The sequence below is a fragment of the Sorex fumeus genome, unplaced genomic scaffold, assembly GCF_029834395.1.
Source record: "Sorex fumeus unplaced genomic scaffold, SorFum_2.1 ptg000081l, whole genome shotgun sequence".
In the NCBI taxonomy this organism is placed as follows: Eukaryota; Metazoa; Chordata; class Mammalia; order Eulipotyphla; family Soricidae; genus Sorex; species Sorex fumeus.
Genome location: NW_026606138.1, coordinates 6,022,174 through 6,048,275, shown reverse-complemented (window position 1 = coordinate 6,048,275; position 26,102 = coordinate 6,022,174). Strand labels below are relative to the sequence as shown.

Genomic DNA, 26,102 nt, shown 5'->3' with positions numbered 1-26,102 from the left:
GGGAAATGAGGGAACCTTTAGGATAATAGAAATGCAACACAGTTTCATTGTGTTATTGTTTTGATAGGTATATACATGTTTCCAAACTCTCTGTGGAGTAATTTTAACAGTATACTGCATGTAAAAATATTCCTTTGTAAAACTGAGTTTTAAATTAGCAATCCCAGATCCCAAATGTCAAAAATCATATGGGATATTTGTCAAATAGCTAAAATTACCCACTAACTCAAATGCACGGCTATTTAAACTAGTGTGAGTGATAGAACAAAATGTCCCTCAACACTCCCCTGCACCACTGAGCATACAGCTTTTAAAAGGTAGTTAGTAGGATTCCACAAAGCTAAACTGCCACACAGAAACCGGCCTTATAATCTTGGCCTTAGGAAACCTCAGCCTGAACTATCTGGCATTTGATAGATCAAATTAATGTAGTGTGTTATATCGGGCTATGTGGATTTTACAGCCTGTGGCTTATTGTGAATGGATGATTGGCAAAAGAACTTTTGAAAGTACTTTAAAACAAACTGTTCCATTTTAAAAATCAATAGGTACAAATATTCTGAACATTTATCTTTATTACCTTCTATGCATTATTATAAAGATTTTATGTATTATATATATGATATGCATGTGTTTTAGAAAATTTTTGATTTTCAAGATGAGGAGTAAGAAAGCGAAATATGTATGATGAATAAGTAAGTATACCCAAAAGCCTGACTCATAATTTTTAAAGAGTCCAGGATAGAAATTCTGTTTTTCCTAGTCATACAAAAATATGGTAGACCGTTTAAGTGATATTTGTACAGCTGCAAAGGAAATGTAGCATTTCATTAACCTGTTATAAGTAGAATGTTTTTAAAAGATAAAATATTTGTTCCATTTAATAACCTTCTGGAGAAATCAAACACATAAAATACTTGAAACCCTCGACCATGTTTTATTTCAAAATGCTTCCTACAAAGTTTCAAATCACCATTATACAAATAATTTGTCAAAATTCATACATTATTCAAATGTAAGCCAAAATCCTTTTACAAAGAGAATGCACACAAAAATCAAAAATATACATATTTTCTCAGCAAAAGTTACATAAAAATATATGTGTGTATGTACATAAATAGCTGGTATTTTCAATTACCAACACTCCACATATATGACACTAAAATAAAGACTATAACAAAAGTTAAAGAAACTAAAAATTCATTTTATGACATTTACAGTTATAAAGATATAAATAACCAACTTGAGGGTTATATATACATCACTTGGATCTTAATGTTTATTTCACTTTGTCCATTTTTTAGAACACTCTCTGGATAGATGAAATTCAAAACTCTACCAGTAATTGCTGACACAATACAAAAGTTAGGACACATGAAGAACTGTACTATCTATACCCTTGTAATTTGGGGTAGATATGAAAATAATTCTTTAACAGTTAAATTTGTATGCATGTGCACTTAAATTTTCCATAAATGGAATAAGCTATCAAAATTCAAACTGATTTTAAAATCAAATAATTTTACGTAGGAATTATCTTTAAAAAATCAGAAAACTTGAAGATTAACACAGTAAACAACGAAAAAAATTACATCAATTGTTCTTCCAGATAAAAGTAACTCAACAAAATGTATGTTCACTTATGTTTTACCCCAGAAATTCTCCTTCCTTTTCTGAGCTCGTGCCAGAGTTTGAAAAGCCTGGAGACTAGAAGCTGCAGAACGAGCAGAAATCACAGATAATCTGTCCTCATCTACAAATGAAAAAAATTATATTAAGTGAAAAAAAAATCCGTTAAAAAATACCATGTTTAAACATCAGCAGAAAATTTAAAGTATGTGCTTTATCAATATAGACCACCATAAAAGTAATGTTTATTGAAAAAGAGGATACTAATATTTTCAGAAAGTTCACCACAATTTTTTAAGTTTATCTCATTTAGAAATGAAACATCTTAAATGATCATCCTGCTTTGTTATAAAATCCCACAATGTAATTACCTAAACACACGGCCTGTCATTTCACTGTAGCACTGTCCTCCCGTTGTTCATCGATTTGCTGGAGCGATAGCACAGTGGTAGGGCATTTGCCTTGCGCGCAGCCAGCCCGGCTAAGCCGGGTTCGGTTCCTCCACCCCTCTCGAAGAGCCCAGCAAGCTACCAAGAGTATCTAGCCCACATGGCAAAGCCTGGCAAGCTACCCGTGATGTATTCGATATGCCAAACACAGTATCAACAAGTCTCAAAATGGAGACATTACTAGGACCGCTCGAGCAGATCGATGTGATTTCACAATTACTTGGAAATAATTTGTTATCAGACTGTCTCGTCCTACTTTTAAAAGCACAGCTGTTCAAGCAAAAAGCTTTTTAAAACATTTTTGAAGGAAACTCTTATTCTTTATCATGATACACTTATATCTTAGTCCTAAAACAATACAAAGAAATTAAACTTAATATGCTATCCTTCATTTTGATTAAATAAATCTATTATACCATTATATATTTAAATATGTTCCTTCCATTACAGACAAAATGGAACTCAATTCAGTGTGCAGATATTTGCATTTCAAAAAAATATCATTTCTAGCTCACTGACAAATTCCAAGAAAAGTTCAAAATCTGCTAAGGAAAACGTCACAGTCTGTGACCTTATAAAAACTACACAAAAGAAAATAAATTTTTCCTAATTGTATTTATTTTCCTTAACTGTATTATTTTTTAAGAGTATTCACTGGTCCCCGTTCTTCACGCCCTACCGAGGTCACCAGTTGCCCCCCATGAGCGGCTCTCCAGCACGGCCATGACTCCAGAGCACAGAAACCAATCTCTTAATTATCTGACTTTCAGTAGAAATACTTCCAGGGTTAATAAGTAAAATAGCAGAAATTCGCGGCCAGGCGACATCATTTAATTCTTGAAGCCAGCTGTAGAAAGCAAATCATTTAACAATGCTTTTCCAACATGGCTGATTGGGGGGGGGGGGTAAAGTCTAAATAATAATGGTGCGACTTTTATCAAAACAATGAAGCTAGTCAAAGTAGACAGAGTGTTAATTAGAATTCATCTGCCCCACAGGCATTGGGAGGGGTAGGGGGGGTTATTGGGGTTCTGCATGGTAAAAAATAAGTATTGGTAAAGGGAAATGTGATTGATATTTGCATGACCGAGACCTAAACCTGAAAGCTTTGAAACTTTTCCCACAGCGATTCAATAAATAAATAAATAAATAAATAAAATTTAAAAAAATTAATTAAAAAAAAGAGTATTCACTGGTCTGAATAAGCATGTGAAAAAAGTGAAAACAGACATAATGCTATCAATGTAAATTCCTGGTCCCACATCTAGCCAGGATGAAAAAATAGACTACAGATAACTTAAAGTACAATATTAAGTACAATATCATCATGTTCACCCTAAAAAATATTAAAGATTTAGCTTCTAGTTTACTAATTTGTAAAATGGAGATAATTACACAATACACACACACACACCCTACCCCACCTCACCCCCTCCCAATCCGGGGTTTCAAAGAGTCAATGAAATAATATCTGTGGAAAGCACTTTCTAAATTTTTAGTGCTAATCAAATATAAGGTCATTAGACTATCATAAACTACCATCTACTATAACAAAATCTCATATTTTAATCATGTGTTATTTGACTACTGAAATACCTTCATCATTAAAGGTTTCTTGCTGAGGTAATTGGAAACTCTTCCTCCTTGCTTTTCCCACTTTAAAAAAAAAAGGATAAAAGAAATTATTCTTAAAATCCAACCGTATATATCATCTATAATAAAAAGCAGGCTGCCAAAAATTTTATGTTTAATAAAAATTTACATCAAAGGTAATGTATAATGTGCTTAGCAAATACTTTTTTTTTTTTTTTTGCTTTTTGGACACACCCAGCGATGCACAGGAGTTACTCCTGGTACATGCACTCAGGAATTACTCCTGGCGGTGCTCGGGGGACCATATGGGATGCTGGGAATCGAACCTAGGTCAGCTGCATGCAAGGCAAATGCCCTACCTGCTGTGCTAATGCTCCAGCCCCTTAGCAAATACTTTTAAGTGAACAACGAATAACTTCAATAATTTTTTCAGTGATACAATACTTTAACTTCAAAGAAATTCAGGATTGGAGAGGTAGCACAGAGGTCCAATTGCTGGTTTTGCGTACCACTGACCCCATTCAGGTCCCCTGTCACTACATATGGTCCTCTCCTCCAAGCACCTTCAAGGGGTCACTCTTGAGCACAGAGCCAGGAAGAGCTCCTGAGCTCTGCTGGATGTGGCCAAAAAAACTAACAAACAAAAGAGAAAGTAGCTCTCTTTTATTTAGTAATAGTAAACAGGATCACTGTCACGGTCTTCCCATTGTTCATCGATTTGCTCGAGTGGGCCCAGTAACATTGTGAGACTTGTTACTGTGTTTGGCATATCGAATACATCATGGGTAGCTTGCCAGGCGGACAAGATACTCTCGGTAGCTTGCCGGGCTCTCCGAGAGGGAGAGAGGCATCGAACTTGGGTCGACCATGTTGGCTGCGTGTAAGGCAAATGCCCTACCCACTGTGCTATCGCTCCAGCCCAGTAAATAGGATAGATACAATTATTTAAAAAAAGATAACCAAAAGACAAAAAAAAAAAAGAAATGAAGGAAGACAAGAAAATAGCAACAACCTTTAAGAAAGCAGGAAACAAATGAGAGGGGACTGAGTGGGTTATTATTATTTCAAGCAGGATTAATCCGAAATCAGCAGAGGATGGAAATCAAGATGCAACCAATTCTTTCCCCTACTGGGTCAGGGTTTGGGAATCCTAAGGAACAAATAAAAGCTGCAGCATGGATAGGACTGAACTAGAAATTTGGTTTAAGTCTTTTTTATGAAATACTTTACCAGGTCTTTCTTTAAATTTGCGTAACTAGATAATTGCTTTTTCTCTCCAAAACATGTTTGGGGATTTCATCTCCAGAGAATGGTTACCAGAGCTATGAGGAGCTATGCAGACACCAAGCTCACCTAAAACCAAGGTCCATATTCAAAATACAGGAGGATAGGTATCTCCTCAGTGAAATAAATCATGTTACCCAGGGAATAAGAAAAGAGTAAAAGGACGATGCCCTGTTAAAAGGTGCATAGGGAACTGAATACAAAGTAAAATACTTTTTACAAACTCAAAAGAGACTTATGAAAAAAAACAGCAAGTCTTTCAAATTTAAAGGAAGAGGTAGAAGATGGAAGAAAACAAAATCATATTGAACATGTCCAATATGAAAAACGGGCATGCCAAAAAGGAAAACAGAAAATAGAAAAACAAAATTACCTCGCTAAATAATTTATAAAAATTCCAGAAGTGAAGAACACAAGATTTCCTGGTTATAAAAGTTTACTTAAGACTAGCAAAATAAAGAGAACTTTCTTAAAATGTCAAGGCATTAAATGTAAACAAGATCCTAAAACCGAGAAAGAAAAGTCATAAAATATCCAAATTAAAAAGTGCATATTATTCAACTGTAATTAAGAGAACGGAAAGTTAGAAAAAGTAGAGGTATGCCCAACCAAACAAAAGGGAAATAATTATGGCCCTGATTCTATATGTAGGTGACATTTGGCAAATGTCAACTCACACTAAATACAAAAGTGAACTTGGGTAGAGCTCAACTGAGTGTTTCAAAGTGATTTTCCTATTTAAATAACTCTATTACATTAACTGAAAAGAAACTAAACCACACTATTACCATATAGCTCATACATGCCTTTGTACCTATTAGTATAATATTTTCACTTTTAAAGGAGAAATAAAAATTACCATTATGCTGAAATTCTGGATCTTTCAGAGAGCCCTGAATTCGAAGAGCAGGATTCCAAAAGGATGTGGCACAAGGAGAAAGAGTTTTCCGTGGTATATCTGCTGGATATTCTGAAATTTTTGAAACTGGAGGACTTGGCTCTACAAGCTTGGGGATATTGATTTCAGAATCTTCTCTCAAAGGCAGGGGATCAATTGTTTTCATACCAGCAGCTGGAGAAGTTAGGAGAGTTACGGAACGAATTTCTTTCTAAATAAGAAAAAAAATTATCAGATGCATGCACATGCAAATAATATACGTGTAAACATAAAAACTATAGGAGAAAATTCAGGCAATCTGCAATTTACAAGTGGGTAATAATGTATAAGCCTGAAAACTTGTATTTATTCAAATTAAAAATACACACCCATTAAAAAATAACAGAAAATGACAAATGAGGACTATATAAAATTAACATGACTGACAAACTATCATTACTATATAAAAGTAATTAAGAGTAATAAAAATAGATCTAATTAGGAATTTGATCTATTTTTTCTAATTAGGAATTAGATCTATTTTTTCTAATTAGAAATTAGAAAAAGGCTATGTAAGTAATTCTCAAACACACAAGTTACAATTAGCAAACATGTTATACTTCAAAATGAAAGTATTGAAGTATTAATTACTCACCAAATTACAATAATAAACTTTAAAAAAAAAACTGAATAAGGGGATATGGTGCTGCCAGCAGGTCAATCTGTACCTGTGAGGCGAGTGCATCAGCAGCCTGATGGCGCCTTCAGACTTCCAGATACCCCAAAATTGCTGCTGTGCCTTTGGCCAGACCCCAAAAACTTGGGGCAAAGTTTACCAAGAAAGTAAATGGCCAAAAATTAGGTATGTGGGAGACACACACACAAACCACCTCCGGCTCAGCTATATAATTGGAGGCATGGCCTCTCAGGTTCCTGATCAAACTGCTTAATGGCCATGATCCCAGAGACTCAGAAACGAATCTCGAAGCCCAGAGGCTTTTGGCAGAAATGCGTCCGGTCCCTGCAGTAGGTTACTGGTGCTGAGTCAACCCAGGTGGGAATAGGTTTCGTGCCTTGGCCTATTCCCCCTGGCGACCCGGTGGCTGCCATCCTCCAGAAGCCACTGGACAGTCAGGTTTGGGCCCGCAGTGACGAGACATGTTGGGCCTCATGGGATGGGGGTGGAGCTGGTCCTTTCCTCACCACCCCAACGAGATCCTAAGTCATCACCCACGAATGGCCTCTCTGGCTCCTGATCTAGATGCTTAATGGCCATGACCCCAGAGACCCAAAAACAAATCTCAAAACCCAGTGGCTTTTGGCAGAAATGCGTCCGGATCCTGAAGTAGGTTACTGTCGCTGGGCCACCCCAGTGGGGAAAGGGTGCTCTCCCTCCGACTGCTCCCCCTTTGTGGCTGGTTGACCGCCATCCTCCAGAGGCCATTGGACAGTCAGGTTTAGGCCTGCAGTGACGAGACATGTTGGGCCTCGTGGGATGGGGGTGGAGCCAGTCTTTTCCTTCCCCACCCCAATGAGACCCTAAGTCATCACCCACAAATGGCCTCTCTGGCTCCTGATCAAGCTGCTTAACGGCAGCTTAATCTCCACCTATACCTATTCCCCTGAGGATCTTCCCCAATCTCAAGATTTATGTAACTAGACCACCTATGCGGTCAAGAACCTCAAATCTCCACCAGCAGCCCAACCTCCTCTACATTCCAAAGTCAGAGTGAACTCTCAATTCATTATTAATTATTCCCTAATAAGTCTTTCAAATTTAACATGCCAAACCCAGAACACTTGATCTTCACTAGTAATTCTTTCCTTCATTCTCTCTCTTCCCAATTTTAAGTTAAACGGCGCAACCAATCCTCCTCTTGGCAGCTATACCTCTGACGTATATAAAGAATCAAATTTTATCACATAACTTCCACTGTGATTACTGTGATCATCATCTCTTGCTTGGATACTAAAATTGATTATGACTAGTTTCACATCTAAGCTTTTAGAATGTATTACGTATAGTTATTTTGGGGTTTTTGAGGGGGGCGGGGAGGGAATTTGTCTGTTTGTTTTTGGGCCACACCCAGCAGTGCTCAGGACTTACTCCTGGCTCTGCACTCAGGAATCACACCTGAGTTCAAGGTACCATATGGGGAGCTAGGATGCAACCATCTAGCTTAAGCTATAATAAATTTTTTAATTACAAAAATAAAACAGAATTTTAAAAAATTACCACTAATGCTATGAATTTTACCTAGCAACCTATTTATTCTCACTCTTATCCAGTAGAATACAAGTTCACTGAGGCTAGGATTTTTTCCCTATTTCTTTCACTGCTCTATCTTCAGTGCTCAATCAGTGCCTGGAACATCACAGCTGAAACACAACTGCCACTCAGTACATGCTCAGTTAAATAAAAGCACTATTTTTTTCTCTCTGTTTCTCTGTTGAGCCATAACTAAAGAACTTAAAGTGTATCATCAGTAATACAATGCTACCATGAGAAGGAAAGTAATAACTTTGCCTTATTGAAAGTAAACAGCGAGACGGATCCCCCAGTGCCTGCACCCTTGAGCCAGAGCCCTCCCCATCCCCACTTCCCGGCTGACCCCTGCGTGCCAGAGTGCTGCAGCTCTATGACTTTGCTTCCTGTGACAGGTTCTTTGGTCAGCGGGTCCCTGGGACTGGCTCTGGGTATGGCCTACTCAAAAGTGGGCATGGCCTTCTGTGTGGCAGGCAGCCATTTACGCAGCCGCAGCTATATTTTCCACCCCCAGCACTCTCGACTCACATCCCAACCTAACTGTGTGGAAAAAGTCCTGGCCGCCTCAAACACAATACGACAACAATACACCAGCCTACTCCAATTCCAACAAAAGACGAGTACACAAGAGCTGTACAAGCCCGGTATAAAAAAGCACCTCCTCCAATGCTTCACTAGATGCCTGGCATAAGCCACAGAATAATATCTGAGAGGAAGGACATATTCTAGAAGGGAAGAAGGGTGACCACCATTGACCAATAGCCAAGTGGGTAGGGTGTTTGCCTTGCACACAGCCAACCAGGCGGGCCCAGGTTCAACTCCTCCACCTCTCTCAGAGAACTCGGCAAGCTACCAAGAATATCTCACCCACACAGCAAAGTCTGGCAAGCTATCCATGACATATTCAATATGCCAAACACAGTAACAACAAATCTCACAATGGAGACGTTACTGGGCCCGCTCAAGCAAATCGATGAACAATGAGAGGACAGTGCTACAGTACTTCCCACAATAAGAGAGAACAGTGCTAGTGAACTTGAAGGTTTTACCTCTATACAACCACAACAACATGGGGAAACATCACAAATCGCCACTACGAGAGGATGAAGAAAAGAGTCCTGAATCCTCAACAGGGGTTACCCACAAATATGATCTCTCCGATAAAGAACTCTGAGATGAAATGCTGAGGATGTTCAAGGAACTACTCAAAGAATCAATGGAGCAGACATCCAGAAAATTAAAGGGAGAAATGAAAGAAACAGTGGAACGGATAGTTGAGAAAAATCAGGAAGAAATGAAAGCAGAAATAAGAAAGCTACAAAAAGAAGTGTCACAAATAAAGGATTCGGTAGATGAAATTAAAAACTCAGTGGGTGACCTCAGCAATAGAATGACTACAGATGAAGACAGGATCAGTGAGCTTGAAGATGAGCAGCAGAAATCTTATAGGCAACAACAAACAATGGGGAAAGACCTCAAAATAGCCCTAAGGCGAATTAGAGACCTAGGGATGACACCAAGAGGAACAACATTAGAATCATTGGAATACAACAAGGACAGGGAGGCAACCCCAATGAAAAAGCCACAGTGAAAGAAATCATTGCTCAACACCCAAGAATGGCCAAGATTAGTACCAGGAATTTTACTCTATGGCTTGGAGGCCAGCCACACATGCTAGGGGAAAAGGGAGCTCAGATAGAGAAGGGAGCACCAGATAAAGGGTGTTGGGAGGATCCTCCCAGTATGGGAGTAGCATGCTGAAAGTAGACTATAGTCCGAACATGAGTGCCACTCAATGCCTCCTTTGCAAACCACAACACCCAATAGGAGAGAGAGAACAAAAGGAAATGCCCTGCCACAGAGGCAGGGGGGGATGGGGGAGGTGGGAGGGATACTGGGATCCGTGGTGGTGGGAAATGGGCACTGGTGGAGGGATGGGTATTTGATCATTGTATAATTGAAACGCAAGCACAAAAATTTGTAAGTCTACAACTGTACCTCATGGTGTCTCACTAATAAAAATTTAAAAATAAATAAATAAATAAATTAAGTTCCCAGAGTTAAAGAATGCAGACATACAGATCCAAGGAGCCAGAAGGGTGCCAGCTAAAAGAGACCCTAATAAAAAACACTCCAAGGCTTATTATAGTCAGAATAATAGATGCCGTGGATAGAGAGACAAAGTACTGCAAATAGCGCGGTCAAAGAAGGAAATTACATACAAAGCAGCACTCCTTAGATTTACAGCAGACCTATCAGAGGAAACCCTCAAAGCCTGAAAACAATGGTGGGATACAGTGAAAAAAAACTCAATGAAATGAATGCCTCACCAAGAATACTTTATCCAGCTAAACTCTCACTCAAACTCAATGGAATGATACACCATTTTATATTTTATATTTATTTTATAGATAAAAAACAGCTCAGGAACTTCATAGACTCAAAAACCAAACCTAAAAGAAGGATTAAAAGGGCTCCTGTAAGATAAGAAGGAAAACACTTATAAGCACAACCAACCCCCACAGGAAGATGGCACAAAGCCCCATGACAATAATCTCTCTCAATGCCAATGGTCTAAATGCACCAATCAAGGGTCACAGAGTGGCAAAATGGATCCAGAAACTGAAACCAACATTCTGCAGTCTACAAGAAACATATCTCAACAGTCAGAGCAAACACAGACTCAAAGTTAAAGGATGGAAAACAATCGTGCAAGCAAACAGCTCCCTCAAAAACGCTGGGGTGGCCATACTAGTATTTGACAACATAAATTTCAGGTTGAGAAAGATTAGAAGTGACAGCAAAGGCCATTTTCTATTTATCAAGGGATACGTACAACAGGAAGAAATCACACTCTTAAATGTATACATACCTAATGAGGGACCAGCTAAATACTTAAAACAACTGCTAACAGATTTTAAAGAGGACAATGCTAGCAACGTAATAATAGTCGGAGACTTCAACATTGCCTTATCACTTCTGGATAGATCAACAAGAACAAAACTCAGCAAGGAAACATTGGCTTTGAAGGAAGAAATAGAAGAGAGGGCTAATAGACCTATTCAGGGCTTTTCACCCCAAAAAGAAAAAAAACACATTCTTTTCCAGTGTAAACGGAGCTTTTCCCAAATAGACCACATACTAGGCCACAAAACATACCTCAATAGAATCAGGAAGATAGAAATAGTATCAACAATCTTTTCAGATCATAATTTGCTGAAGATAGAAGCTAATAATACACAGACACGAAGAACCAAATCAAACACCTGGAAATTAAACAACTCAGTGTTCAATGACGAGTGGGTCAGGAAAGAAGTCAAGGACAAAATCAAAAGAAACCTGGAAACAAATGAGAATGAAGACACGAGCTACCAGAACCTATGAGACACAGCTAAAGCTGTGTTAAGAGGAAAATGTATAGCTTTTCAAGCATTCCTAAGGAAGGAATAAAGAGCCTACATAGATAACCTGACCTCACAGCTCAAGATCTTAGAAAAAGACCAACAAAAGTAACAAAAATTTGGCCGATGGAAAGAAATAATAAAACTTAGAGCAGATACTAACGACATGGAAACCCAAAAAACAATCCGAAAGGTCAATGAAACCAAGAGCTGATTCTTTTCAAAAATAAACAAGATTGATAAACCACTAGTAAGACTCACAAAGGAAGAGAAAGAGAGAGAAAGAGAGAGAGAGAGAGAGAACCCTAATAAATCAATTCAGAAATGAAAAAGGGGACAACATAACAGAAACCAATGAAATTCAAAAGATCATCAAGACTACTTTGAGAGTCTATGCCATGAAACAAGAAAACCTAGAAGAAATAGATAAATTCCTGCATTCCTATAATTTCCCAGATTGAACCAAGAAGACTTGGGATACCTGAATAGACCCGTTCATATCAAGGAAGTTGAACCTGTAATCAAAAGTCTTCCCCAAAGCAAAAGCCCAGGCCCAGATGGATTCACTAGTGAATTCTTCAAAACATTTAAAGACCTGTTGCCAGTTCTCCTCAAGCTTTTCCAGGAAATTGAAAAAAACAGAAACTCTCCCAAACAGCTTCTATGAGGCATATATCTGCCTCATACCAAAATCAAACAAAGACTCTACCGACAAAGAAAACTAAAGGCCGATATCCCTGATGAACACAGATGCAGAGATCCTCAATAAAATACTAGCAAATAGAATCCAACAACTCATCAAAAAGATCATACACCACGACCAAGTGGGATTCATCCCGGGTATGCAAGGATGGTTTAACATTCAGAAATCAATCAACATAATCCATCATATCAACAAAAGTAAAGATAAAAACCATATGATCATTTTAATAGATGCAGAGAAAGCATTTGAAAAGATCCAGCACCTGTTTATGATGAAAACTCTCACCAAAATGGGTTTTGAAGGAACTTTCCTCACGACAGTCAAAGCCATCTTTGACAAACCCATTGCAAGCATTATCCAAATGGGGAAAAACTAAGGGCCTTTCCTCTAAGATACGGACAAGACAAGGATGCCCACTATCACTTCTGTTCAATATAGTACTGGAAGTACTTGCAATAGAGATTAGGCTAAAAAAAGACATTAAAGGCATCCAGATAAGAAAGGAAAAAATCAAGCTCTCATTATTCACAGATGATATGGTACCAAATCTTGAGAATCCTAAATCCTCTACCAAGAAACTCCTAGAAACAATAGACTTGTATAATAAAGTCACAGGCTATAAGATTAATACCAAAAATCCATAGCCTTCCTATACACAAATAATGAGACAGAGGAAAGTGACATGAAAAAAACAATCCCTTTCACAATCATGCCCCAGAAAATCAAGTACCTCGTAATCAGCCTAACTAAAGAGGTAAAGGACCTCTACAATGAAAACTACAAAATGCTACTCCATGAAATAAAAGAGGATATGAGGAAATGGAAACATATCCCCTGCTCATAGATAGGAAGAATTAACATTGTCAAAATGGCAATACTCCCCTTCAAAGCATTTTACAGATTCAATGTGATCCCTATAAGGATACCCATGAAATTCTTCCATGAAGTAGATCAAGCACTCCAAAACTCATATGGAACAACAAACACCCACGAATAGCTCAAGCAATTCTTGGAAGAAAAAAAAAAAACAGGGAGAGGCATTACCCTTCACAACCTCAAACTCTACTACAAAGCAGTAATAACTAAAACAGCATGGTACTGGAACAAAGGCAGGGCCACAGACCAATGGAACAGGGTGGAATATCAGTACACACAACCCCAAATGTATGAACATCTAATCTTTGATAAGAGAGAAACAAATGTGAAGTGGAGCAAGGAAGGCCTCTTTAACAAATGGTGCTGGCATAACTGGACAGCCCAGCCACATGCAAAAAAATGGGCTTAGAACTCGACCTAACACCATGCACAAAAGTCAGATCAAAATGGATTAAAGATCTCAACATCAGATCAAAATCCATAAGGTACATTGAAGAAAAGGTCGGAAACACCCTCTACGATATTGAGGCTAAGGATATCTTCAAAGATGACACTCCACTGACCAACCAAGTGGAAACAGAAATAAACAAATGGGACTATCTTAAACTAAGAAGCTTCTGCACTGCAAGAGATACAATGAGCAGAATACAAAGACAATCTACAGAATGGGAAAGGATATTCACCCAGTAACCATGCAATAAGAAGTTGATATCAAGGATATATAAAGCATTGGTTGAACTCTGCAAGAAAAAAATTCCAACCCCACCAAAAAATGGGGTGATGAAATGAACAGAAACTTTTCCAAAGAAGAAATCTGAATAGCTAAAAAGCACATGAGGAAATGCTCTACAACACTAATCATTAGGGAGATGCAGATCAAAATAACAATGCTATATCATCTCACACTACAGAAACTGGCCCACATCCAAAAGAACAAAAGCAACTGGGTGTTAGCGCAGATTTGGGGAGTAAGGGACTCTCCTTCACTGCTGGTGGGAATACCAACTAGTTCAGCCCTTTTGCAAAATAATATGGATGATTCTCAAAAAATTAGAAATTGAGCTCCCACTTGACCCAGCAATACCACTTCTGGGAATATATCCCAGAGAGACAAAAAAGTATAGTCGAAATGACATCTGCACCTGTATGTTCATTGCTGCACTGCTCACAATAGCCAAAATCTGGAAAAGATCCAAGTGCCTGAGAACAGATGATTGGTTAAAGAAAATTTAGTACATCTACACAAGGAATAATATGCAGCTGTTAGAAAAGATGAAGTCATGAAATTTACATGCAAGTGGTTCTACATGGAAAGTATCATGCTAAGTGAAATGAGCCAGAAAGAGAGGGACAGACATAGAAAGATTCCATTCATCTGTGGAATGTAAAGTAACAAAACAGGAGATTAACACCCAAGAATAGTCGAGATAAGTACCAGGAGGTTCATTCCATGGCCTGGAGGCCAGCTGCACATGCTGGGAGAATAGGCAGCTCAGATAGAGAAGGGAGCACCAAGTAAAGGGTATTGGGAGGATCCTCCCAGGATGGAAGATGCATGCTGAAAAGTAGACTATAGACTGAACATTATTGCTCCTCAATGCCTCTTTTGCAAACCACAGCACCCAAAAGGAGAGAGAGAACAAAATTAAATGCCCTGTCACAGAGGCGGGGTGGGATTGGGGGAATGAGGGGGTGGGAAGGACACTGGAATCATTGGTGGTGAAGAATGGGCACTGGTGGAGGGATGGGTACTCAATCACGTATAACTGAAACCCAAGCACAAAAATTTGTAAGTCTACAACTGTACCTCATGGTGTTTCACTAATAAAATTTTTTTTAAAAGTTAATAACATCACCAATTTTACATATGATTCAAAGAATTTTATAAAATTTGAATATAACTAAAATAATCACTACATGAGGAGGCATTTCCCGCAAAATATGGATATTTACCTTTGTAAAATTCTTTGGCATGTCTATAGTACTCTGAGAGGGCAGTCTTTTCCTCTGTTCTGGGACTCGATGTCTCTCTTTAGATGGGGACACTAAAACAGCACCACCTAGATAAAGGCAGAAGACCTTTCAATCAAACTAAACTATCATGCAGAAAAAGCAAGGGTGATCAGGATGGTACAGCATTTGCCTATTACCAACAGCTGGTGTGGTGCGATCATGATGAGTCCTTTGCATTCCATCAAGTTCTTTCAGCATAGGTGTAGGAAGCCTGCCTCCTTTTTCTGAAGATAGGGAGGAAGACTCTGACCTACAAAAGAAGACAATCTCTTAGGAAGCTTTTCCTACAAAATATATGATCAGAAGTATTTGGCATCATTAAAATCTCAGAAGGCCATTTTTATCTCTGAGAAAATTAACAATTTCATATGCAGTTAACAGTGACTAAATACAGTGCCAGGGAGAAAGCTCAGTGGGATGAGTGCACGCTATATATACAGGGGTCTGGGTTTGAGCGCTTGTACCACATGGTATTCAAGCACTGCAGAGAGCAAGCCTTGAGAAGAGAGCTAGGAGTAGTTCCCAAGCACTAACAAGTGTGGACCCCCCAAAAACAAAGTACCTAAATATGAAAAGAGGAATAATCACTTAAAGATATAAATACTGTAAAGAAATAGGGATCTAAATTTCATATTAGCTACAAACTTTATGAATGAATATGAGGCTTAGACTATAAACAAGTAGCATCTTATATAAGTATCAAGGAGAAAGAACCATCCCTCAAGGCAAATCTGCATATAAATCAATAGAAACTTGCTATTTGGCAAAAACCACCTATTCAAATATTATAAAGCATAATCTTTTGTTTTGATAACCATTTGATAGCATCAGCTATTTTCCTTAAATTATAAACAAAGCCAATCTTCTTCCAAGCATTTTAAAGTCTAGATCATAATTATAATAAGCAGGACATAAATTAAAATAACCCTATTACCTCCCTAAGTAGCTCACTGTTGAAGTGTATAGTCATCAATTCGTTGTGACTTAACACGTGAGTGAATCCAATCATAAATACACAAAACCTACTTTCTAATGTTAAAACAAAATCTGCTCTTTATTAGTCATAAAACCAAAAGTAGACACCACTGTTCTTAGTGATAATTTATGAACCATGCATAGTGTTCCTCACCCTTCTTTCATCTTGTCTGCCTTGTATTTTTCAAGTACTTCCCACTTCTCTGGCTCGTCTGTGTGAGCCTGTTTGTCCTTTTCCCTTTGCTCCTCCTGCTCCTCCTCTCTGGGCTGTTTCTGCATGTCTTCACCAGGGTCCTCTGCATCCCAAGCCAGACGCCTTCTCACAGGCACAGTGGGTGCCTCTGACACACACTCTTTGTCCATGGCTTCTGTCTGGGGCTGCTCTTCCAAGGGAGGTCTCTTTTCTTCTGGCCTTGTAGAAGATCCTTTCTGTAAAGTCGTATGGCTGGTAGGATCTCTGCATAACAAATTACATTTCATGTTAGACTAAAGTCATTTGAGGTTTTTAATAAAATGAGCCATCCCTGCTTTTCACTGCTACAACGGTCTCCCACGCACGTTACCCTGCCCACAGAAGGGCTATGCACAGTGGCATGAGGGGAACAAGAGATTCTTGACTTTTCACTTTACAATATGACAGAATTTAAGTCAGATTTATAGTTCCTTATTAAAATATTTCAAAATGAAATGTATTTATATCCTTTTACTCCTACTATCACATACCTGTACCACTGTGACAACTCATTTATATCCTCTAACCTGACACTTATACCAGTTACCACCCAAACAGTTTGACTTGTTCAGTTGCCCAATGAGCTTTTATCCTCCAACTCAGGTTTACTTGTCAGTCAAGTAAGCTGAGTGACAACCTTTAACAACATGTTGGTTTTCTCTTATATAAGGGCTTAATGGCCCCTGGGTGAAATACAACCATCTTCACACTCTCTCCTCTTAACTAAACATTTTTGTAGCGTTTTCAGTGGTTTTTCATAACAAACAATACAAATTAAACTATTTCAGTTCTGCTTTGGAGCAGGGGTTGGAGTTCAGGATGGAAGCATCCAAAATATGGTGGTGGGAAGGTGCAATGGTGGTGGGATTGGTGTTCGAGTATTAACTGTAATCAAATATTGTGAACTACTTATAAAAAAAACGTAAGTGGAGTCAAATTTTATACTTTATATATATTATTTTTCCAAGCCATTGTATAAGAACAGATTTTACAATCAACTGGGTCGATAAGATGACACATAATTAGAATTTTTCATTCAATTTGGTAAGAACAACTAATTCTATAAAAATTAAAAACCACTTGATTTGCTAAAAATCAATGTGCCATTTCCTTTAATAGTCAAATCCCTTTCAAATTAAAATCTAAACAGCAAAGATTCTCCCACTGAGTCAAGGCATAAGTATCGCACCAACTCCAACTTATATTCTTTGGGTTTTGTTTTACTGGTTTGGGCCTTAAAAAAAAACAATAAGGTTTTCCTCATTTACCGTATTCTACTTTTGTTTAACAAGAAATATTACAAAACAAAGCCTTCCAGATTTAAATCACATATCATTAGTTTTATCCCCTTGCAAGGGAGCACAGAGCACCCAGGTGGGGGGAAAAATCATGTTCACAGGCACAGTGCAGGTAAGATTAAGCTCATGCTCACATGCTTGCCGTGGGACGTTTCCCAAGCCCCGGAGCCACTTTTCAGGCTCTTTCTCGATGGAGATCTCAAAGGGTAACGCTGCCAGTAACGCTATCAGGACTGATGCCTCGGTGCTATGAACTCCCAGAAGTGAGAGAAAAGGGTTTTAGGCCCTCGCTGTTTAAAGTGTGGGTTGCAACTACATTCGGTGCCAAGCAACTTTTAAAGAAAATTGTTTCAAAATGAATTCATGATTATCAGTAAATATTTGGTTTGTATGTCAATGTGATTGCCTATGTATGCACTAGTGGGAAAACTGAAGCCATCCTGGTTAAAGTCTCTAAACACCCTCAAGGTGTATTGCCCCAACTGTGTATTGCTTATATACAAGAGACTTATGTAAAGCAAGTCTGTATATCTTTATTTTTCACCAAGAAAACTCTAAAAATTAACACAATGTAATAAATAGCTTCATACCTCTGTCTGACAAGATGAATTTTGAGTAGTTAGAAATTTTCCAACGTAATCCCATGATCCTAGGGAATCTGAAATTACTTTGCACAATCCACAGACAACATCTTACCCAGCAAGATCTAGTGCTCTAATGTTGGTACTAATGGTTCCTTCTGAGCTTGTGATTGAGGAGACATCCCAACAACGGTTTTTATCAGACAGAATCTGATTCAGATGGTCCCGTGAAAAATGCGTCCCCTGAACTCGCTTCCTATAAAACTCGGCTTTCTCTCGGAGTTCTTTTACCTTTTAAGGAGAGTTGGAGACATCATGTATTATTATAAATGCTCCTTTGCACATACCCTCAGACAGCAAACCAAAGACATTACACAAATACAGTCACACACCAAACAGAAAGGAAGGCAAAAAATAGCCCCACACATTCATCAGACTATGCGTGTTTAAGCAGAAATTAAAACATTCAAGCTAAAGCACGGTGCATTTATTTTATTGCAGGCCAGCAAGCAGGGAGAAATTTGCAGCAATTAGGGAAAATACTGACACCTACTTCTTATTTTATCTGAAATTACACAAGCACTAGGCACATCAGCACAATTTTTAAAAACTTGAAAGAAACCAACCTCGGCATACCACATAGCATTTAGAGAGCCCTAGGGGGGAATACAGAAACAGACTTAATGACAGGTTAATGCCAAAACTCAGTATCAGCAGGTATCGATGCCTTTTTCTTCCTTTCAGATAAACATATCAAACATTTCATTTTCTTAGCATTTTGGTAATATTACTCCAGTAACATTTTAATAATGCCGTAGTAGACATTTTAATAATGCCGTGAAAACCAGCCGTGTTTTTCTATGACTGGGATTTAGTCGGGCTGCCTCTTCACTAGAACTACTTTCTAAACCTCTTGACACCTCAAGTTCCTCAGACCATCTTTATTTTCATGGTTTAAATTCAGCCACTACTGCTATAGCTGTCCCTACTAAAAGAACCAAGAGGCTTCTCGCACAAACTCAACATTCCTTCGGAATCAACAAAAATCTAAAAAAAAAAAAAAAGAGGTGGGGGCTAGGATAATATATCTTATTTTATCCCTAAAATAATATTTGTAGGGTTAAAATAATAACATATTCAATAAAGTGCAGGACACAAAAGCTTTTCTGATAAACAAGTGATTTACATTCACTAATATGGAAATAATATGAAATAGTATGAAATAATAGTATGAAATAATATGAAATAGTATGAAAAAGAGCTTTCTGTGATACCCATTTGAAACCCTTTCATTTTATACAGCACACTGCCACCTGCTGGCTTCCCTAAATACAATTCTACAGCTGCAGAAAAAATTTAACATCTTTAAACTGTTCAAAACAATCTTCAGTTGTTTTTGAAAAAAACGATATAATTCTTCTATAAAAAATATTGTTTTTTAATATTTTTATAATAATAATATAATTATTATTATGTTATCATTAAGAGGATCAAGAGGCTGTGCTAAATTTGCAAAATCCAAAACAAAAATAACTAAACTTATCATTGTAAAAGGCACTGGAGAAACATAGCCTGAGGCACTCCCATAACCCCTGGAACTCAAGGTGAGGGAGAATACACCGTTAATATTGATTCCAAAACCTTTCCTGAGCTTAGACCAAGTGCGAGGCCCGAGCTAGAAAGGCAGGAGGCAGAGGTAAGCAGGAGGGCACCTGTATGGGGCCCGGAAAAGGAGCAGGTCTTCTCTATGTTCAACAATTATCCTATTGCTCCAAGGCTTGGAAGCCGGCCTCACATGCTGGAGAAAAGGGGAGCTCAGACAAAGAAGGAACTACCAAGTAAAGGATGCCAGGAGGACCCGCTCGGCATGGGAGATGCGTGCTGAAAGTAGACTACAGACCGAACATGATGGTTTCTTAATACCTGTACAAACCACAACACCCAAAAGGAGAGAAAGAGTAAAAGGAAATGCCTTGCCACAGAGGCACAGAGGCGGGGGGGGGGGGGGGGGGGCGTAATATTGGGAATACTGGAAACATTGGTGAAGAATGGGCACTGGTGGAGGGATGAGTACTTCATCAGCATGAAAGTTTGTAAGTCTGTAACTGTACCTCATGGTTATTCATTTAAAAAAATTTTTAAAAATTAAAACAAAAAAATAATAATTTTTAAAAATTTGAAAAATAAAATAAACAATTATCCTAACATGGGCCTGTCTGAGCTGTAACAAACAAAGGAGACTAGAAGAGAAGGGGTGATTTGAAGGGGGATGTGGGTGGGGCCAAACATTCCCACACTGGGTGAAGGATGGAGAGGGAAGAGCAGACTGGAGGCTAAATCCCACCCATGTGGGAGAAACTTCTATGGGAATAAATGAGACAGTGCATGGAATGTGTTAATATCCTAATTAACAAAGTATATGGTACCTAAATGCATTTGAAGACTAATACTTCTTCATGAGATGTCAGACACAGGGAAATAATGAAGTAACATATGGTTAGACACCTAATAATCTAAGATTTATGCAAAATATGGCCTATATTAAATGTCTGTGCTAGTCAGCTAAAACTGTCATCACATAGTGATTACTGACCTCTTTGCTAACAACTTGTTATTCATATCTAATTTCAATTTACTTTCTTCATTATTTTGCCTCTAATAGAGATTAGACAAACCAGACCACTAATGAAAAAATTTATAAACAGCAACAGAAATTCATAAAGCAACCTAAAAAAGTCATTACCAAGATTTCATAACAGTACACCATGAATAAAACATCTTATTTGTACATACACAAAAACTATCATTAATAGTATTCTCAATCATAGTACCTTAATCAATAACAAATTTCAAAAAGAAAATTAAAGATACCAATTTTACCTATTTTACTGAATGGCGGAGAAGAAATAAAAACAGATCTTAAATGAATGACAACAAAAATGTTCTCTTCCTCCGAGACAGGATAAGAACTCCTACCTTTTGACTTGGATATGATCCTCTCAGTCCATTCAGTGTTTCGATCTATGCCCTAAAAAGCCCAACCTAATTGAAAGCAATCTTAGAGACTGAAAGAAAGATGGTCTTTCCAAAAGAAGGGGCTGTTTCTCACAAACCGATGAAGCAGCTAGGCAAGTCAATGACTGACACCTATTTATCTCTGACCCACACTAGTCCTCTATGGCCACAATCCATCTGCCTTTGTCCCCAGCAATTCCTCAACTTGACATCAGACAGAGCTCCTCACTAAGTCACTTCTGGCAAAGCCATATACTCAATAGTGTAGCTGACTTAGCTGACTTCATGCCTTTCATCGTGCAGTTTTTGCTGCTCATATGTCTAACTTAATTTCTCCAGGGTGAAAATATAAATCCCAGTGGTAATCCGGGATAGCTTCAAGCTTTGCCTTTTACCCTGACTGTGGTGCCTCTGAGTCAGGCTCTAGTGGGGAAACAGGGAGCATGATGAGCAGGCATGGAAGGAACCAAGAAAGCTCCTGAAATCCAGGCATCACCAAAATGCAAGTCTGGGCACTGCCAGGACAGGGCCAACCGGGCAGCACAGAGCCAACACCTTCCCTGTGACCTGAAGCATGGAGCTAGATAAAAGATCCAGCCCGCACCTGAAGTATCCCTCTCCTTAACAATGGGGGAAGGGTAGAAGGGGGAGCGTACTAACGTCAACTCTTAACAAAAATATTTTAATTTAGCTCACACATAAAAAGCATACAACTGAATACGTATGATTTAAAAGATGCTACCGATAGCCAACAAAAAGCTCCACGGTCTATCCTTTGCCTCTATGGAACTAACATCAACCCAGAACTTCCCAACTCTAGGATAATCCACTCCCTCAACCCTTTCTCTGGCCTAACCAATACAGCAGGACAGCCCCTGTCAGCACAGACCACACCCTCTGTGGCTACAGGCTGCAAGGCAGCACTGAGTTGGGGCCACTGTCAGACAAAAGACAATTAATCTTCAGCTGAGAAAGTAGGGTCTGAATACTACAAAATAAACCTATAATGCTATAATTTCCTATTAATGCAATCAAATATTTGTTGTAAAAACATTTTCACTTTAAAGACTATAATAAACATTCTTTTCTAAAGTCCTAGTTGGTATAAAAGAAGGTAAACATACTGACAAAATTCTATCTTTACATTCTCCTAAAATTAATATACTGCATTTTAAGTTCCTAATGCTTTTCGTCCTATTACAGCATCAGACATATTTAAACTGTAGGCTCTAAGACTAAATAAAAATAAGTAGGAAATAAAGCTGTAGCATACAGGTGCAAAGAAAATGTCACTGGTCTCCTGAATACGCACCTGATCTGGTATGTTTTCCTTCACGTGTGTCCAAGCCCCAGCTTTATAGAAATACTGGGAAGGGCTCAAAAATTTTGCTCTATATTCAGAATTCACCTTCCTAACAGAAAGGAAATAAAAGTAAATATTCCACATGTTGACTCGTCTAAATATCACACTTTTGTTGTTGTTATTGTTGGTTTGGGGGCCACAATCAGCAGTGGTCAGGGCCTACTCCCAGCTCAGTCCCTAGGGGTCACTCCCTGTGGTGCCTGGGACCATGTGATACCAGAAATCAAACCTGGGTCTCCTTCATGCAAAGCAAGCTCTCTGACCCTCTGAGCTATCTTGGTGGCCCATGATATTTCCTTATAAAATACATACCCAAGCCTTTGATGTCTCCAAGGAGAAACTTTCAGCTTAGGCTGATCTAGGTCTTTTGATTCCATCTCTGCTTCTAATTTTAAAAGGTCATCTATTTTATTACACTAAAATAAAAATAAACTTATGTTTAACATTTTATATTTTAATGTAAAAACATCGATGTTGTTAAGAATACATAAGTTCGGTGTCACAATTATGCTTTTAGAAGTTTGAACTATGAAAAAATAACAGGAATTCACAAAAAAAAATCTAGCACGTTTTCAAACAACTATTATGTCCATTTAGCTATTTGAAGCATGAGTCAGAATGTAATTTTACTTTCTAAAAAAATACATTTAATTCTTGGATATGAAAAAATACTTAACTGGCAAGAATCTAAATTTAAAAATGGTATTACAATGTATTTGAACTACCTAAAAGAAACATTTACCCTTGATATTATAAATTCACATTTGTGATACAGCAATTAAAGTCTCAATAAGTAACTTATCACATTGCTTTCTTGACAAGTACTTTTTAAATTTTTCCCACAAGAACATCACATCTTACATATATGCATTTATATGCTTGCACATATGCATATATGGTCATAATTTCTATGTATATGTATATATATAGTCATAATTTCTTTTTAGAACCCATAAAGTATAAGGTATGATAGTCTAGGAAATTCAAAAATAAGACATACCACATCTACCCATAAAATAATTCCCAACCTGATGTATCAACCTAAACAGCTATAATCCTATCCTACTGTATTCTGAGCATTCAACATACAATATTACATTTAGTCATAGGCATTTCTATCTCCCCACTAGCCCAAAGGGTACTTAGGGCTTTAGCAAGATTATCATTGTCCTTTCTGCTCCTACTAAGTGCTCACTGGATAGTTTATCTACACATTAACTGAAATGAAAATTTCATGTACACATTAATTAATGACATAGCTGACAACAAAAATCTCTGGTGGTGATAAAGAAAATCCTAAAATCATCAGGTTTTATTTGATTTAAAAAATTCAAATTTTTCAATTGACAAACTGAATTGACAAATACCTTTTTTTCAGAAGATATTGTTTCAAAATTTCCGTTCTCTTTCAAACTATTTCTTAATTTTGGTTCTTTCACTGGAGATAAACCCTTAAAATTTCTCTTATATTCAGTTTCATGGATGACGGGATTGTCTTTGAATTGTGAAAGAAGTTGGCTTTTACTGTGGAACACCTTAAAACAAAAATTAGTTTAGTTTTTGGGGTTTAGTTAAATATACAAAAATTAGTTCTTCAACTGCTTAAAAAAATTCATACCAAAAGCTGAACCATAGATACAATGAAAGCAGAATTGTATATGATTGTTTATAATTTCATTTCACATATCTAATTGACATCCAAAGGGCAAGTAAAGCAAAAAGAAACAAATGTAACTATTTCAAATAAAAAAGCTTCTATACTATAAATAAAATCAACAATGTAAAGGGGTAATCTATAGGTTTAGACAGAAGAACTTAAAACACTTTTTTTTTCAAAAGATGACACACAAATGGTCAACAGTACATGAACAGTGTTCAACCAGAGACATTTAAATCAAGGTACAAATTACATTAGACCTGTTACAATGGCCATTATTAAAAGACAAGAAATAACCAATGCTGGCAAGGATGTGGAAAAAAGGAAAGAAACCTCTGTATATTGTTGATGGGAATACAAATTTGTATATCCACTATGTATATACATCCACTATGTATATCCAGTATAGACTATCCTCAAAACTTCTTAAGAATAACCACAAGATGAACCAGCAATCCCACTCTTGGGATCTATCCCCAAAAGCAAGGCAGCAAAACAGCATCTTAAAATATTTGCACTCTGAAGGGCTGGAGCGATAATACAGAAGGTAAGACTGACCCAGATTTGATCCCTGGCATCCCATTTGATCTCTCAACCTTGCAAAGAGTGATTCCTGAGTGCAGAGCCAGGAGTAACCCCTGAGCACCACCAGGTGTGGCCCAAAAAACAAAAACAAAAGGTATTTGCACTCTCATGTTCATTACAGTATTATTTGTTAACTACCAAGATAGGAAATCAAAATGAGCATCTATAGATAAGTGAATAAATGAACAAAATGTGCAATACATGTTACATTTTAATAATAAACATTCTATTGGGTGTATATATTAATATACATGAAATATTTCCAGTCTTGGAAAAAAACTCAAACTCAAACTCCTGCTATCTGCAATAACAAACTTGGATGAACTTAGAGAACATATACTAAGAGAAATAAACCAGGCTCAGAAAGATAACTACAAGAGGACTTATACGCAAAATCTAACAATATAAACTTATAAAATCAAAGACAGTGGTAGCTGCCAGGGGACAGGGAGTGGTGAAATGGAGAGATGTTTGTCAAGGGCTTTTTAATTATTTCAGTAAATATGTTCTGGAGAACCAAAGCACAGCACAGTAACTATAATTAATAATGTTGTATTGTACACTTGAGATTTGCTGAAAGGCAATTAACTGAGGAAAGGTGTTAACTAATTTGATCAAGGTCATCACTTTACATTGTATTCATGTCAAACGCAGAATATAGTGTAAATATATCATGTTTATCAATTAAAATTCAACGAATGTTAGAAAACAACAATCAACCTTCTATATTCATCCCTAATTTTTTAATATAGTGCTACCATAATCAAAATAATGTCTTCATCAAAACAAATAAGGAACCATACCTTCCCTCCCCTCCATTCCTACAGCAAAATCCTCTCTGCCACCCTCCCACTTGCTTAGTAATGGATAAGTAAAAAAAAAAAAAAAAAGGCAAGTGGTAGGTATGGTGCCGCCAGCAGGTCAACCTGTTCCTGTGAGGGGAATGCATCAGCAGCCTAATGGCGCCTTCAGACTTCAAGAAACCCCAAAATTGCTGCTGTGCCTTTGGCCAGACCTCAAAAACTTGGGGCAAAGTTTACCAAGTAAGTAAATGGCCAAAAGTTAGGTATGTGGGAGACACACCCACAAACCACCTCTGGCTCAGCTATATAATTGGAGGTAAGGCCTCTCTGGTTCCTGATCGAACTGCTTAATAGCCATGATCCCAGACACTCAGAGACAAACCTTGGAACCCAGTGGCTTTTGGCAGAGATGTGTCTGGTCCCTGCAATGAACCGGTTACTAGTGCCAGACCACCCAGAGGGGAAAGGGTGTTGTCCCTCCGCCTGCTCCCCCTTCGCTGCC

At 37.8% G+C, this 26,102-nt stretch overlaps 1 protein-coding gene across 2 annotated transcripts in view; it reads right to left on the bottom strand.

Annotated features, from left to right (window-relative positions):
- Positions 1-26,102, bottom strand: part of MDM1 (Mdm1 nuclear protein) — a 42,462-nt gene that overhangs the window by 5,684 nt on the left and 10,676 nt on the right. Inside the window, exons 5-15 of one of the 2 annotated variants that reach the window (XM_056130753.1) lie at positions 23,923-24,090; positions 22,868-22,971; positions 22,505-22,604; positions 18,804-18,833; positions 18,293-18,468; positions 16,221-16,523; positions 15,229-15,341; positions 15,032-15,138; positions 5,815-6,064; positions 3,675-3,734; positions 1,652-1,753 (exon numbers count right to left, since the gene is read on the bottom strand). In XM_056130753.1, coding sequence (XP_055986728.1) covers positions 1,652-1,753; positions 3,675-3,734; positions 5,815-6,064; positions 15,032-15,138; positions 15,229-15,341; positions 16,221-16,523; positions 18,293-18,468; positions 18,804-18,833; positions 22,505-22,604; positions 22,868-22,971; positions 23,923-24,090 — 1,513 coding nt within the window. Of the gene's footprint in view, positions 1-1,588; positions 1,754-3,674; positions 3,735-5,814; positions 6,065-15,031; positions 15,139-15,228; positions 15,342-16,220; positions 16,524-18,292; positions 18,469-18,803; positions 18,834-22,504; positions 22,605-22,867; positions 22,972-23,922; positions 24,091-26,102 lie in introns of those variants that run through there. The other variant, XM_056130752.1, reaches the window with a different exon arrangement.